Source organism: Lepisma saccharinum, chromosome 1, assembly GCF_977018435.1.
Source record: "Lepisma saccharinum chromosome 1, izLepSacc3.1, whole genome shotgun sequence".
Lineage (NCBI taxonomy): Eukaryota > Metazoa > Arthropoda > Insecta > Zygentoma > Lepismatidae > Lepisma > Lepisma saccharinum.
In genome coordinates this window covers 121,408,715-121,423,839 of record NC_139229.1, presented here as the reverse complement: position 1 = coordinate 121,423,839, position 15,125 = coordinate 121,408,715, and the positions used below count along the sequence as shown (strand labels likewise).

Genomic DNA, 15,125 nt, shown 5'->3' with positions numbered 1-15,125 from the left:
TGGGTACCTGGGGGAAACCCTGGGGGGTAAAGGCGGTCAAGGGCGTGATGCTGATCACATCACCCCCACTCACGACCGGAACAAGAAAGTGTGGGGCATTACCCCCATACCCCCTATACGCCTTCATGGCGTAGTTCTAAGCACAGGGGAACACTTTATTTATTTTTTTACTTTTGCTCCCCTGTGCTTTGCACCATGTCATATATGAAAAATAATTTAAGAATGTGATGAAGCAGGTACATGTAGATCATGGGACACATAGCATTTCAGTACTGTAGAATTTTATTTTGCCCATTTAGGAACAAACCAGTCTGGAATCTTCTAAAAACGACCTTACACTCAATTAGTTCCAAAATTATGTATTTTGATGTTTCATTAATTTGGTATATCAATACCAGGTGCAAAATTTACCCAAAGTCAATATCAGGCAGCATATCACAATGAATTTGTCGTAAATATTGTGCACCAACTTATGATCACAACACCAAAAGTTCTTGGTTTGAGCTCCAGCCAGTAAGTGTATCACTTCAATCTTATCTAATAAACAGCAATCCCTACAGTCATGATTAGTCTACAGAGGAAAAGAATTGACATAAAATAAGAAAAATACAAACCATCCAAAATGAGTGTTATACGCTTTAAACCTGTAAACTACTATCTTACATAATCAAATAAAAAAGAAACACTTACCTGAGAGAAGGGTATGGAACTGAGCAGGAGTGACAGAGAACTGATGAACTTTGTGTGTAGAATTAATGAGATCCCATATTCGGAAGCGCAAGTGAACCTCTGGTTCCATTACTTCACTCAGCAGATTTGAACTGATAACATAATCCACACGCCACTGGATATCTTCTAACTTTGATACTAAAAAGAAGTAAAAAAATATTAGCTAAAGCAAGAAGGTATTAAAAATATTAGCTAAAGCAAGAAGGTATTAAAAATATATGATTCATTATTCAAGAAAGAAATTAGTCTGAAAATTTAACGAAAAAAAGTATGTAATTTGTGAATTTTTTGAGTTTACGCATATCCTTGGATATACAGTAATATGAAACCAATTTAAACAGTGGGGGTCATAAACTGCTTTTAAAGTTCAATTTTTTTTTATTCCCATTGCTTGTAAAAACAAATATGGAGGCTCATAATTCAGGCTTGGAAGTTGATGATCTAAAAAATGTTAAAAATGACATATGACCTTAAAATAACAACAAATTACCTAAAATAACTCTATCTTAAAATCAAAGCTTGATTTTTGCACAAATTACAAGAGAATAGTTGAATAAATCGATAATTCTTGTTGTTTGGTGGTTTAAACTACCAAAGCAAAGGGGTAAAAAAAGCAATCACATGCTACTGTATTTTTTTTATTTTTTCTAACTTCAAGGTTACAGAAAATACACTTTTCCAATGACCGTATTTTCGATTAATGGCGAACTTGCTAAAAATACTATGTCAGGAAATTTATATTATGCGAGCAAATGTATTTAAAGTTCACAAAACAACAGGAGAAGAGGAATATAAACCTCAAATTTGAAGAAAAATGCAATAAAAACGGCAAAAAATACTGAAAATGACCTAAAAGTGGAAAAATGAAAAAAAATGTTTTCTGGTTCTAACCAAAGGGGAATGGACTGATATCAGGTTTAGAATTGTTTTCAAGGCTCAGAAAAAAATATGATTTTTCATCAACTTCTGAGCCATACTCATAATTAAATCAGTCGGATGTTGAAAAGGAATCCATCATCTACCCTCCTCCCCTTCTCCTGATGACTAAGTATTTACCCAACTACATTTCATTAGAATTTATGCACCTGTAAATCTGAAGTGCAAGGACTACCTTTGAAACGTAACTCCCCATCAGAATTTTACTACTTGCTTTGCAAGTTACAAAGCTTCATATGAGTAACAATATTTAGAAATGGGCCATCACTTAAAAGATATTAAATTGTTCCTTAAAATGCCTAAATTTAAAATATATTAATTATTATTGTAATATGTAATATATTTGATGTTGAATTGTCTTTCAATCCGTGTGTCTAAAACAAACACGAAAAGTTACATAAAGTATTTATAGCCTGAACACAATGCATATGCTTGCTACATGTTGTAAGGTAAAGGCTAAAGTTCCCTGTGCATTTTGGACCATGCCATGAGGCACATGTGGGGGTAGAACCCCACACAATCTATCGATCTTGGCCATGTGGGAGGTGATGTGATCAGCACCACACTCTGGCCATCTTTAACCCCCAGGCACCCATTTATTTAAGGTGGCTGGGGAAAAATTCCGACCTTAGTTCACCCACCCTGGGAATCGAACACCAGTCCTTAAGTGATTGCAGAGTGAACAACATGGCGGAAATAATAAAAATAAAATGAATCTGAAATGAAATCATGGTTAATGTATCTGCCTAGGATGGCAACTATCTTCACAGGAATGTGTCCATGAAATGAAAAGCTTATAATGTGTATACAAAACAGTACAGCAGAAATAATAAAATAAAACATTGGTAAATCTATATATATAAGATTGATTGATTCATTTGGTGTTTTAAGTCCACTTTATGTACAGTAAGGCTAATCGGGACTAGACCTACAGTTTAAAGTGGGATCCAAACCACTTGTGTCCCCACCGGGGATCGAACCCGGGACCCCTCGATTACAAGGCGACAATGCTATCACCGCAGCATCAGGGAGGCCCCTATATTTATCAAAATGTATGTATGTATTTATGTGTGTGTGTGTGTTTGTTCCGGCATAACTCTTGAACGCCTGGAGCGATATCAACCAAACTTGGTACACATATCACTTGCAATCTGGAAAGAAATATTGTGGGGGTGAGACACCCCTGGCACCCCTAGAGGTGGAGTTGGGAAGGGGGTAACATGTAAAAATAATCTAAAACGACCGATATTAGTGTGGAATACATAGTTTTCGGGGTCGCTAAGATGAATAGTAATACTCCCAATGCCGCTCAACTCCAAGTTTATCACTTATCGGGATGGTGGGTGAGAGGGGCTGAAAATTAAAATGCCAAAAATGACCTAGATTAGGGCCGAACTCATAGTTTTCGGAGTCGCTAAGCTAATTGGTGACATTCACGATGACCAAACTTGGTACATTATGACTTACAATCTGGAAAAACATACTTTGGAGGTAAAACACCCTTGGCACCTCTAGGGGTAGGGGTGACATGTAAAACGACCGATATTAGTGTTGTAATCCATAGTTTTCGGGGTGGCTAAGAAGAATAGTGACACTCTCAATGCCGTTCTACTACAAGACACCCCTGGCACACCTAGGGGTGGAGGTGGGAAGGGGGTGTCGTAAAAATGATCGAAAAAGATGATATTAGTGTGGAATCCATTGTTTTCGGGCTCGATAAGATGAATAGTGATTATCCCAATGCCGTTCATCACCTATCCGCAAAGGGGGGGGGGGTGAGAGAGGGTCAAAAATGACTTACATTGGTGTCGATTCCATATTCTGAGTCGCTGAGCTAATTGGTGACATGCACGATGACATTTATCTGTAAATACAATTAGTTACATTGGCACCCCTAGGGTAGGGGGTGGGAAGGTGGTGACATGTAAAAATAATCTAAAACGACCGATATTAGTGTGGAATCCATAGTTTTCGGGGTCACTAAGATGAATAGTGGCACTCCATTCAACTCCAAGATACCCCTAACAGTGTGGGAGTGGGAAAGGGGTGACATGTAAAACGACCGATATTAGTGGGTCGCTATGATGAATAATGACACTCCAAGTTCATTTTACACTATAGTTAGAATTCATTATTTTCCTGTCTAATAGAAGACTGGGATAAATAAATACCCGGGCAATCAGCTAGTAGATAATGTACGTAAAGTACCACTGTAACTGTGACAATGGTCCACTAAGAATGCAAATGTTCTCCAAACTGTAAAAAAGTGGCTTATTTAGGATGCTATTATTTTATCTACATTACCGTCTGATGGCTACATACAATATGGATATTTTGATGGTATTTTTCGTATATTTTACCGCCTCTACTAAAACATCAACAATTACATTCTCCGTGAATGACATCTATATCTATCAGCTCCATCATTCACAATTTACTGCATAACCATCTCATTTTTGAATGAAATTATATTTTTATGAATAAACGTACGCCTCAGTGACTGCTCCCGAAGAGTTGTCACCAGCTGGGAAAAGTGGTCCGCATATATCTTGCAGAGAGCCTGGCTGTGCTCCTTCGGCAAACCAAGTTGCTGGAGTTCGCTGCTCACCGCTTCTTCGTCTACACCATGCCGAGCTGATGAAGTAAATATGAAAGCCAAGGCTGCTACACTTGCTTTGATATCGCTCAATTCTAAAATAAAAACAGGTAAGAAAAGTAAACATTAACACTATATTTCAATACAAACAAGTTGAATCCATGGTTACTAATCGGAATGTGGCATATTCATATTCGGTAGAATAAGACTATTATACAGGGTGTCCCATGTAACTTGACAAATCGAAATATCGCGAGAAATATGCATCGAACGAAAAAATGTTCCATATGAAAGTATAATAGTATTGTGGGGGCAAGTCATCTGCACTACAATGAACCCACCCCACCACTCCCGGGGGCTGGGGCAGGGTTCAACCTTGAAATGTTAAAATGGAACCCCTATTGTTTATTGCAGATTCGAATTCGACGTCCGAAAATACCTAGGTTTTTGTCTGACACACTTTGTTCCATTCGTGATAGGATGGTGCCGTCCGTTCGCCTCTCACCATCGGGGTGCTAGATGCAATTATTCCATGCAATGCTCGAAATGATGTCCTCGAACTTCAATGCATTTGTTGATCCGTTGTTCAAATGATTGAACACGACGCAGAAATGTATCTGCATCAATGTGTGCGCGCGCATTTCTTATTCGTTCGATCATGTTTGGGCGGGTTGTTGGCACATCTTGATAAACACGTTCTTTCAGATATCCCCACAAAAAGAAGTCCGGCGACGTAAGGTCTGGCGATCTGGCAGGCCAATGCACCGGACCGCCTCTACCGATCCAACGACGATTGTACATGCGGTTTAATTCCTCCCGTGCTACTATTGCATTATGTGCTGGACAACAACGGTCATGTTGGAACTACATGTGTTATGCAAGGTTTACGTCGTCAAGCAATGTCGGTAATTCCTCATGCAAAAACGTTCGATATTTGTGCCCGTCAAAAACATAGGGATCAATTACTTTGTCGCCTATGATTCCACGCTACACGTTAACCGACCAAGGGCGTTGACGTTCAACTTCACGCAACCAATGTGGATTTCCCACACTCCAATAATGCATACTGTGACGATTAACCTGACCGTGGTTTGTGAAGGTTGACTGGTCGGGGAAAAGTACTCTACGAAAGAACTGGTCGACTAGTATTTGTTCGCGTGCCCATTCACAAAACACCACTCGATTGTGAAAATCGTCGCCATGAAGTTCCTGATGCATGGACACGTGATAGGAATGGAATTGATGACGTTTCAATATTTTCCAAACGCTATTGCGAGAAATTCCTGACTGCGATGATATTAATCGCCGCGGCAAGGACTGCAATTTGATTACGCTCTCCAGTGGCAGTTGCTCTACGAACTATTTTTTTTAGGTTGTTCACTTCCTTCGGAAACTGTTTGACAACTCGAGCAAACGAAGAACACGATCGTAGCCCGTCAGGAAAACGTTCCGCATAAAGGGTCACAGTATCGTCGATGTTCCTACTGAATTCACCATAAACAAGGATCATTTCAATTCTTTCTTCTACGGCTCGTAGAGAATCCATGATGAATACCCCACTTAACTGTGTCGTTCGGCTCTTTGCGGTCACACTGCACTGACCATACAATCACTGACTACTGAGAGCGCGAGCACAATGCTTCTAGGCCGCAGTATCCCTCCTCGCACACTTGTCAGCCACTGCATTTGCGAGACACAACCAACACGTTGCGCTAACGGCGCCATGTATCTATCACGAATGAAACAAAATGTGTCGGACAAAACTTAGGAATTTTCGGACGTCAAATTCGAATGTGCAATAAAAAATAGAGGTTCCATTTTAACATTTCAAAGTTGCCCCCACAATACTATTATACTTTTATATGGAACATGTTTTCGTTCGATGCATATTTCTCGCGATATTTCGATTTGTCAAGTTACATGGGACACCCTGTATTATAATTTTAATAATGTCTTTAATATTTGTAAACAACTAAAATTATACTTGTGAAAAAATGCCAGAATTGTAATTTTGTGCAAATTTGTGAGATTATGTAACATATCACATGAATTCTTGTACAAATGCAGAGAAGAAATGTCATGCCTTTGAGGATGAGGATTAGTAATGTCCATAAGGTTAATGATATACTTTTATTATTATAATAACTTCATTGAGCAATTTCTTTCTTAACCAATTTTTATATTGAAACTTTTTCAGGATTTAAGGTAGTAAGCTGTTTTGAAAAATATAAATATAATATTTGCAACTGATTTAATTAAAGTGGTATATTTGTAATTCTTTCTCAAATCAGTGGCAGATTAACGACATTTCTCTTATGGTGGGTGTATGATCCTTTTTTCAGCTTTTACATCAATGAGGGGGGGGGTGTATTTGTATTGTCCTTATTTACCATTAATTTCTGACCCTTTTGGGCTAATTGTAACAAGGAGGATGAATGGTGATTAGGTTAAATCGAAGGAAAGACACAAAGAAGCATAATATACCCACACTGGATCTCAAACCTGACGCCCCCCCATCCCCCCAGTCAAGAGGAAGGGAAATCACCATTTACCATAAGTGGGGGAGGGTGTCAAACCGGCCCATCACTCCTTCTTCCCTTTAAAATTGGTATCATCCATTTGAAGCTATGAAAAAGCAAAAAGCTTGCTATTTTGTTAATAACATACTATATATAGGAACAAGATCAAAATTTCATGTTTTCCTATTGTACAGTGGCTCTGAAAAGTTTTAGGACAACGACATTTTGAACTAGGCAACCCAACTTACCCAAGGCGTTTTTGGGTTGCGTGTAGAGTTAGGCTAAATTTCAGGGTTGCCACATGCACAGTAGATATTTATAAAATACGCGAAATAAAGAAATCCAAGTATTATTGTATAAAACTAGAAAAGAAAATATCAGTATCACATTTGTTGCAAATGAGAAATACCTTCTGAAAGGAAGAAAATCCATTGTCTAGTATTTCATAGCTGATGAGTCTACACAAAGGAAAAGATGAGATATGAAACAGAAGGGGGACAACAGAGAGGAGAAGAGGGAAAGCAAAAGGGGAAAAGGAAAAGCAAAGGAGGGAATAAAATGAAGGACAGAAGTGGATAGGAGAAAGGCAAAAGATGCGAGAAGAGATGAGGAAAATGGAGCAAAGAGGAGAGAAGAGAGGAAGGCAAACAGAATGAGAGAAGAGGAGAGAAGGAGACGAGAAGAGGAGAGTGGAGAATAGAGTGAAAGAGAGAAGAACGAAAAGAAGAGGAGAAGAGTGCAGTGGAGTCGGAAATATAAGACAGGAGAGGAGATAAGAGGATTGGAGAAGAGTGGGATGGAGACAAGAGGGGAGAAATGGAGAGAGGGCGATATGAGATAAAGCAGAGGAGAAGGAGGGGAGAATAGAAGGAGAAGGAGAAGAGAAGAATAGAAAAGACTGGAGACGAGAGGAGGGAAGATGTAGTTGCAGAAAATATCGTCTCGGCGTCAAGAATTGATGCATTGATCAAATTATCGACATGAAACATTCAATAACATTTTAAAATGTATTGGAGAATGTATTAGATGTGTGCGAAATGCCTTTTGGTTGGGTCAGAGCAAGATAAAATCTTCCACGTAAGATCTTTGATTTTACCTTCGATTATACCACTAAAAACATGAATGTAATTTTAATATTTATAAGAATTATCCAATTTTTCTCCACTTCTCGGTTCGTTGAAATGGAGATTTTGTTATTTCCCCTCCCCCCAATCGTTAATTCCAAACTGAATCATTCCGTTTCACACGGCGTGGACAATGAGCACAATGGGATATGTCTAAAACGTATGAAAATTTTCTACCACCGGAGGGGTTTGAACCCACGACCGTCAGGTTGGCGATCCTTAACGGTATCCACTACCCTACAAGCTTGCGCTCCTGAAAGCAGGTAGAAGCAGCTGACGAATGTGAAATGTAGATCAAACTCTCCTCCTACATGTTAATATGCAAAGAATACTTGTTTGTAACAAAGAAAACGATGGTACTACGAATCGGCGAAAACATTGAATGGAGAATTGCACATGATTCGATATTTACGGAGGTATCCCTGCATTGAACTCGAGTGGGAAAAGGGATAAAATTAGTATGTCCTGAATTGCCACAAACATAAATAGTTATTTCATTAATATTTGTCAATACCTTTGAAGCAGTAAACAATTATTGTTAGAGTATCATAATTCACGATCTTTTACATGAAAATATTCCTTTGAACGTGTGTCAATTCATTTATTTGTTTATAGCAAATTCCAGATGCAGAACAATGTAGCCACCGTACACTGGTATTACAAATAATCTTACCATGTTCTTGCTTTATAGAATGATTTTTTTTTTATTTTATTTTTTTTATTAAGAAAGAACACCTCGTATGGAGGGTCCAACCTGGGACAGCTTACAATGCTATCAAGAACTCTGAATAATACACTACGCCCTTGGTTTCCCTTGGGAGCAATATATCTTAATTATTCTGTCGCCTCAATATTGTAAACTTTATCCTGCTAAAAAAAAAGTTCAATACTCTCATATAGCTATTTACTTATAGAATTACTTTATACACCAGGGGTTTCCAACTGGCGGCCCGCGATGCCTTCTTTTGCGGCTCGCGAAGCCAGTTTGCAAAATACATTAATTTTATGTATTTTTATTCAAATACGTTCTATATTTACGGAAGGAACGGAAGCTCTGTGAAGAAAGACCATATCACAGGTAGAATTTATTTTGCAGTCAATAATGATCATCAGAAGAATCTAAAGTGACGTAACTTTCTCTTCACATCATGCATTTCAACCCCTTCGCTATGCGGAATGAACGTTTGAAAGTGTTTGTTCTTCAATGAAGTTCATCAAGAACCGCTACAGAAGCCCACTGGCAGATTCTTCACTGCTTCATCTTCTGAGACTTTCAAATACAGATATTGAAGTGGACATTCCAACTTTAACAAGAGCAGCATATCGGCCTCAATTTTCACATTGAACACTTACTATGAAGGATTCTCATTTGTATGGTCTGTTTTTCATTTCTTTCAATTCATCCATAAGTATTGTTTTTTTTTTGTGAAATAAATTGTAATTATACAATTTTGATTTGTGATTTCATTGCTTTTATTGCCGCATTTTAGAAATTTAGGTCATGCGAAAGTACTACATATTTTCAGTTCAGTACTTACAATTTTTGTAATTTTTAATCCCCCTCCTCCCAAAAAAAATGCGGCCCGCCAATCAACTTCTAGATATAATTTTGGCCCTCAGACCTTTTGAAGTTGGAAACCACTGTTATACACATACATTTGAAATTTAACTCTGAATTTCTTTCTTCGTATTAGTATATGTAAGCTTGTGGATATTTTATTTGCAATTTTATTAGAGTTACATGAACATCTACGAAATAATTCCTTATAACTTTAAATCATATACTATCAAGTCTTCAAATGAATTTAGACCATTAATTTTTGGCAAGAGAATTATGTATGCTCACTCATTCATTGCTGAAGCAAACGTTTTAATAGTCTCTGGAATTTTCATTCTGAGATAAATTTGTTTACTTGCTACATGTATGCGAACTACACTCTGCCCCACTTATCTCTCGAGCAGGTGAACGAAAACAAGTATCTGAGCAGCGATGAACAAGTGAGAGGGACGGGATTGCGTGGAGGGAGAAAAGCCACAGCAGTTACCAACCTTCCAATCAACGTGTACGGTTTCGCTATGTCCACTCGATCCCCCCCCCTTTCCCCCCTCCTTCTCTTCCACTATGCGCTGCTTTGCACCAGAGAGGCTGGTTCAGGGTACAGGTAATTGATTTCGCAAAAAGTATCTCTGTGTGCCACACATTTAATTGTTACTCACATGAAAAAAAATATTGTCAATTTACATTCAGGGGGTCGTTTCACAGTTACAAACTATTTTGGTCTTGATGAGAAGTTTAGGGTAAATAGGCATTTTGTTTATAATTTTGAAATTGAGGTCTAAGGTTGAAATCCTCATATTTAGGGCTTGAACTCGTCACCTAAGAGGTTGAAGACCCGTCCTGTTCTTTGTGCGTGACCTTCTTTATTTTTTTAAATTCATTATTCATCCTCATCATCGCGATTAGCCAAAAGTAAAATAAGAGAAGTCCTCCCCCGTGACCGTGTGGTCTAAGGCACTGTGCTATGGACTCCGACTGCGGGACTACATGTGTTTGAGTCTGCCTGGGTTCAGTCTCTATGTTTTCTGCCTGTGTATAGGATCGGTGGCAACCCACCATCCTGAGGATATTGGGGAGCTACGGGTGAGTAGCGTAACCCGGTCTCGGAAATCTCCTATGGGAGATGTTCCTGGGTAAACGAAAAATAATCGATCAGACAATTCGATTATCGAAGGCGATAAAAGAATTTCCTGTTTGACCAAGTTTCCAAAATAAGCAAATGGAATACAGATTGTCTTCGAGCTTACTTTGTTAAAAAGGAGCGGATACAATATGAATAACTTGTAATTTTTAAGTGACATAGAGAAACAAAGATACCTCGAAGAAATGGGTCAATTCCCGGAGCCTTTGGATGAAGATTTATGGAACAATAGTAATCTTCTCCGAGACAATGTTGGTCCTCTACCAAAGGTTTCGTTGGTATATATACATGTATATTAAACAAGAAAGTTCATTCGCTTATAGATTAAAAGATTTTTTACAATAAAAATGAAATAAATAAGAATAAATTCTTAAAGGTAAAAAGAAGATTAAATACACCAACGCAAAACAAAGATATTCTACATAATAGTTATAAAGTGCACATTTAATTTCTCATTAGTAAAACTACAGATCAATTTTTACATAAACGTCTATTTTAAGTTGGTTCTAATTTATGTTTGACCATTTATCATTCTTCATAATTATCATTTCAATTAATCATTAACATATATATGCCAGTTGCATTCACGAAAACGAAAAAAACGGGCACTTCCACGCATACTATGGAGGTAGTTTACTAAAATTTACTAAAAATAAGTAAATTAATTGACACACGTTCAAAGGAATATTTTCCTGCATAAGATCGTGAATTATGATACTCTAACAATAATTGTTTACTGCTTCAAAGGCATTGACAAAATTAATGAAATAACTATTTATGTTTGTGGCAATTCAGGACATACTAATTTTATCCCTTTTCCCACTCGAGTTCAATGCAGGGATACCTCCGTAAATATCGAATCATGTGCAATTCTCCATTCAATGTTTTCGCCGATTCGTAGTACCATCGTTTTCTTTGTTACAAACAAGTATTCTTTGCATATTAACATGTAGGAGGAGAGTTTGATCTACATTTCACATTCGTCAGCTGCTTCTACCTGCTTTCAGGAGCGCAAGCTTGTAGGGTAGTGGATACCGTTAAGGATCGCCAACCTGACGGTCGTGGGTTCAAACCCCTCCGGTGGTAGAAAATTTTCATACGTTTTAGACATATCCCATTGTGCTCATTGTCCACGCCGTGTGAAACGGAATGATTCAGTTTGGAATTAACGATTGGGGGGAGGGGAAATAACAAAATCTCCATTTCAACGAACCGAGAAGTGGAGAAAAATTGGATAATTCTTATAAATATTAAAATTACATTCATGTTTTTAGTGGTATAATCGAAGGTAAAATCAAAGATCTTACGTGGAAGATTTTATCTTGCTCTGACCCAACCAAAAGGCATTTCGCACACATCTAATACATTCTCCAATACATTTTAAAATGTTATTGAATGTTTCATGTCGATAATTTGATCAATGCATCAATTCTTGACGCCGAGACGATATTTTCTGCAACTACATCTTCCCTCCTCTCGTCTCCAGTCTTTTCTATTCTTCTCTTCTCCTTCTCCTTCTATTCTCCCCTCCTTCTCCTCTGCTTTATCTCATATCGCCCTCTCTCCATTTCTCCCCTCTTGTCTCCATCCCACTCTTCTCCAATCCTCTTATCTCCTCTCCTGTCTTATATTTCCGACTCCACTGCACTCTTCTCCTCTTCTTTTCGTTCTTCTCTCTTTCACTCTATTCTCCACTCTCCTCTTCTCGTCTCCTTCTCTCCTCTTCTCTCATTCTGTTTGCCTTCCTCTCTTCTCTCCTCTTTGCTCCATTTTCCTCATCTCTTCTCGCATTTTTTGCCTTTCTCCTATCCACTTCTGTCCTTCATTTTATTCCCTCCTTTGCTTTTCCTTTTCCCCTTTTGCTTTCCCTCTTCTCCTCTCTGTTGTCCCCCTTCTGTTTCATATCTCATCTTTTCCTTTGTGTAGACTCATCAGCTATGAAATACTAGACAATGGATTTTCTTTCTTTCAGAAGGTATTTCTCATTTGCAACAAATGTGATACTGATATTTTCTTTTCTAGTTTTATACAATAATACTTGGATTTCTTTATTTCGCGTATTTTATAAATATCTACTGTGCATGTGGCAACCCTGAAATTTAGCCTAACTCTACACGCAACCCAAAAACGCCTTGGGTAAGTTGGGTTGCCTAGTTCAAAATGTCGTTGTCCTAAAACTTTTGAGAGCCACTGTACCACTTAATCCAAAGAACAATTTTCAATTCCAAAAGTTAGATCTTTCTGTGAGAGGTCACACAACATAAACTTTGACTGAAATTTCCCATAACTTCCATAAGTTAATAACAAAATAGAATAACTATTGAGTCCACTAACTGTATGAGATGTAAAAAGATAATGAATATCAGTTGTGCTGGATATTTTTCACCCGGTAGATCGATAAGTAGAACAGTCTCCCCAAGGATAAAATAATAATAGAAATACAATTGGGAACACTATCTTTTCAGATATACATTTTTTTTTACTAAAGCTGGACGAGTATGAGGATTTCAATTATCCCTCCCAACAGAACTCCTCACATGTCTGGTTGCGTCCCATTTGCCGACCTCCATGACAGATTGGTTAGCATGGCTCGCTACGACGCCCGGCGTCTCGGGTTCGAATCCAGGCCTGTGTTACGTTTAGGCCGTTCGCCGGCTTAAACTGCTTGGCTGCAAGAGGATGTGCGTATGAGGAATGGAATAAATTACGCTCATTGTCCTTTACCAATATTTAATAGAAGCCGCAAAAGCAAGGGGAGGGAAGATCACGCACGTGCCAGCAAGATATCTAAACACTGATAATGATAAACCCAAAGTGTCACCACTGTACCTGCTTTCCTTCGTGGTTCCTCAGCTGAGGCACGACCTGGCACTGTATCGGTCCATCGAAGGTGTCCTCACCTCAGTGGGTTCGCCCAAACCTTTTAGACGGTTACTCGCAACACCCTTCGCGCTTCGCTTCCTCATCAAGACTCTCTTGGCGACCTCTCCTCACCTGGGGACTGCTGGCGTTTCTCATTACACATTTTATTTCCGGCTTGTGAGACCTGGGCATGGATGTTCTTTGTTTGTCCACCATATCATCACTCGTTCTCGTCGTTGCGATTGGCCAAAAGTGGCATAAAAGCGACGCTAAACAACAACAAAAAATTGCGTCGCATTTCTTGATGTTCATTTTGCAAAGTTTGGCTGTTTCAAATTCGACTCACGAACAGATAAATCAATCGGGACTGGACCTACAGTTTCTTTTAAAGGAAATCCGAAACAATTCCACAGCGTGCCTCTGCCGAGTTTCATATTCCTTTCGAGTTGTAATCTGTAGACACACTCATTCACACGCGCAGTTGCATTAAAATTCCCCTGTTGTTTTCACTGAAAAAACTCCTACTTTGCAGCAAATAAGGTTTTCTGTTCTCCTAGATCACCAATGTCTCTCCCCTTCGCATTTCATGTTTTAATTTACTTCTTACGGCACAATTTTTTTTTTAATAAACGCTCATGTACTAAACGCGTTAATATATCCACCTTAATTACGTGCAGTGCATATTTTGATGCGTGTAAATCTTGTCGCCTGCCTAATTTCCCTCGCGGCCAAATAAAAATACGCTCCGAAACGGCAATTATATGTTTGCAAGAATGGCGTCGCAAGCTGCATGGGCCAATCACGGAGTGTAGTAAAAAATTGTTCGCAGAGACAGTATTTAAACTTCTAATTTTATTTAATAAAATTTTCATTTATGAGGACATAAATACATACATAGAGTTCCTTTCGATAAATAAATTTATTTCCCCCCAACATTAGTTATTATTTTTGCTAGAATTCCATTACCGGGCATTGTGGAAGTTCCCTGTAATTATAGTCAGAGTAATGTATGATAAAAATCTATGCTTGTTTATACATTCCTATTTTATGCTTATTCCAGAATTGGGGAATGGTGTAACGCAGGTACCGAAATGATATAAGCAATTGTAAGCATCTCTCTCTGAATTCAGACCAGCACTTTATTCGAATAAAACCAGATTTCTTACAAATGAATAACAGTAGTTTTTCTTTTGTCAGAAACTAGTCTACTAGCATCGCGACTGACAATAGTGTGAGCGTGTCACGTGTGTGTTGTGGGTGAATCGTACATAGACGAGGGTCAATAGAAAAGTTTTGATGAGCTCAACTCCGAATACAGATTCTTCCTCATTTCGCACACAACGCCTCATTCTCCTAACCAATCCTGAAATCACCATCATTTCTTTATGAATGTCTCTTGGGGTGTCAATTTACTGCTTCCCCGCGAATATTAAAAACGAAAACAAGGAGAATAACATTTGCATCAAGCAGGAAGAGGGTGCCAAAATCCACTGTCGCCCCCGGGCCCTGATATTTCTGGTTCCGGCTCTGGTTGAAGGGAGCCACTAAGTTAGTTCGGATTAGTTGGCACAACAGGGCATTTCAGATTGCAGCTCTCCTACTTAACACATCTCGAAATATTTCTAGTGATCCTCGTACGAGGGTCGTACCGAAAGTAATG

At 38.5% G+C, this 15,125-nt stretch overlaps 1 protein-coding gene across 4 annotated transcripts in view; it reads right to left on the bottom strand.

The window, feature by feature from the left end:
* LOC145987635 (COMM domain-containing protein 4) overlaps nucleotides 1–15,125 on the bottom strand; it is a 136,611-nt gene that overhangs the window by 10,355 nt on the left and 111,131 nt on the right. For all 4 annotated transcript variants that reach the window (XM_083122095.1, XM_083122109.1, XM_083122102.1 and 1 more), the window contains exons 7-8: nucleotides 4,156–4,356; nucleotides 691–867 (exon numbers count right to left, since the gene is read on the bottom strand). In XM_083122095.1, coding sequence (XP_082978221.1) covers nucleotides 691–867; nucleotides 4,156–4,356 — 378 coding nt within the window. The remainder of the gene's footprint in view (nucleotides 1–690; nucleotides 868–4,155; nucleotides 4,357–15,125) is intronic.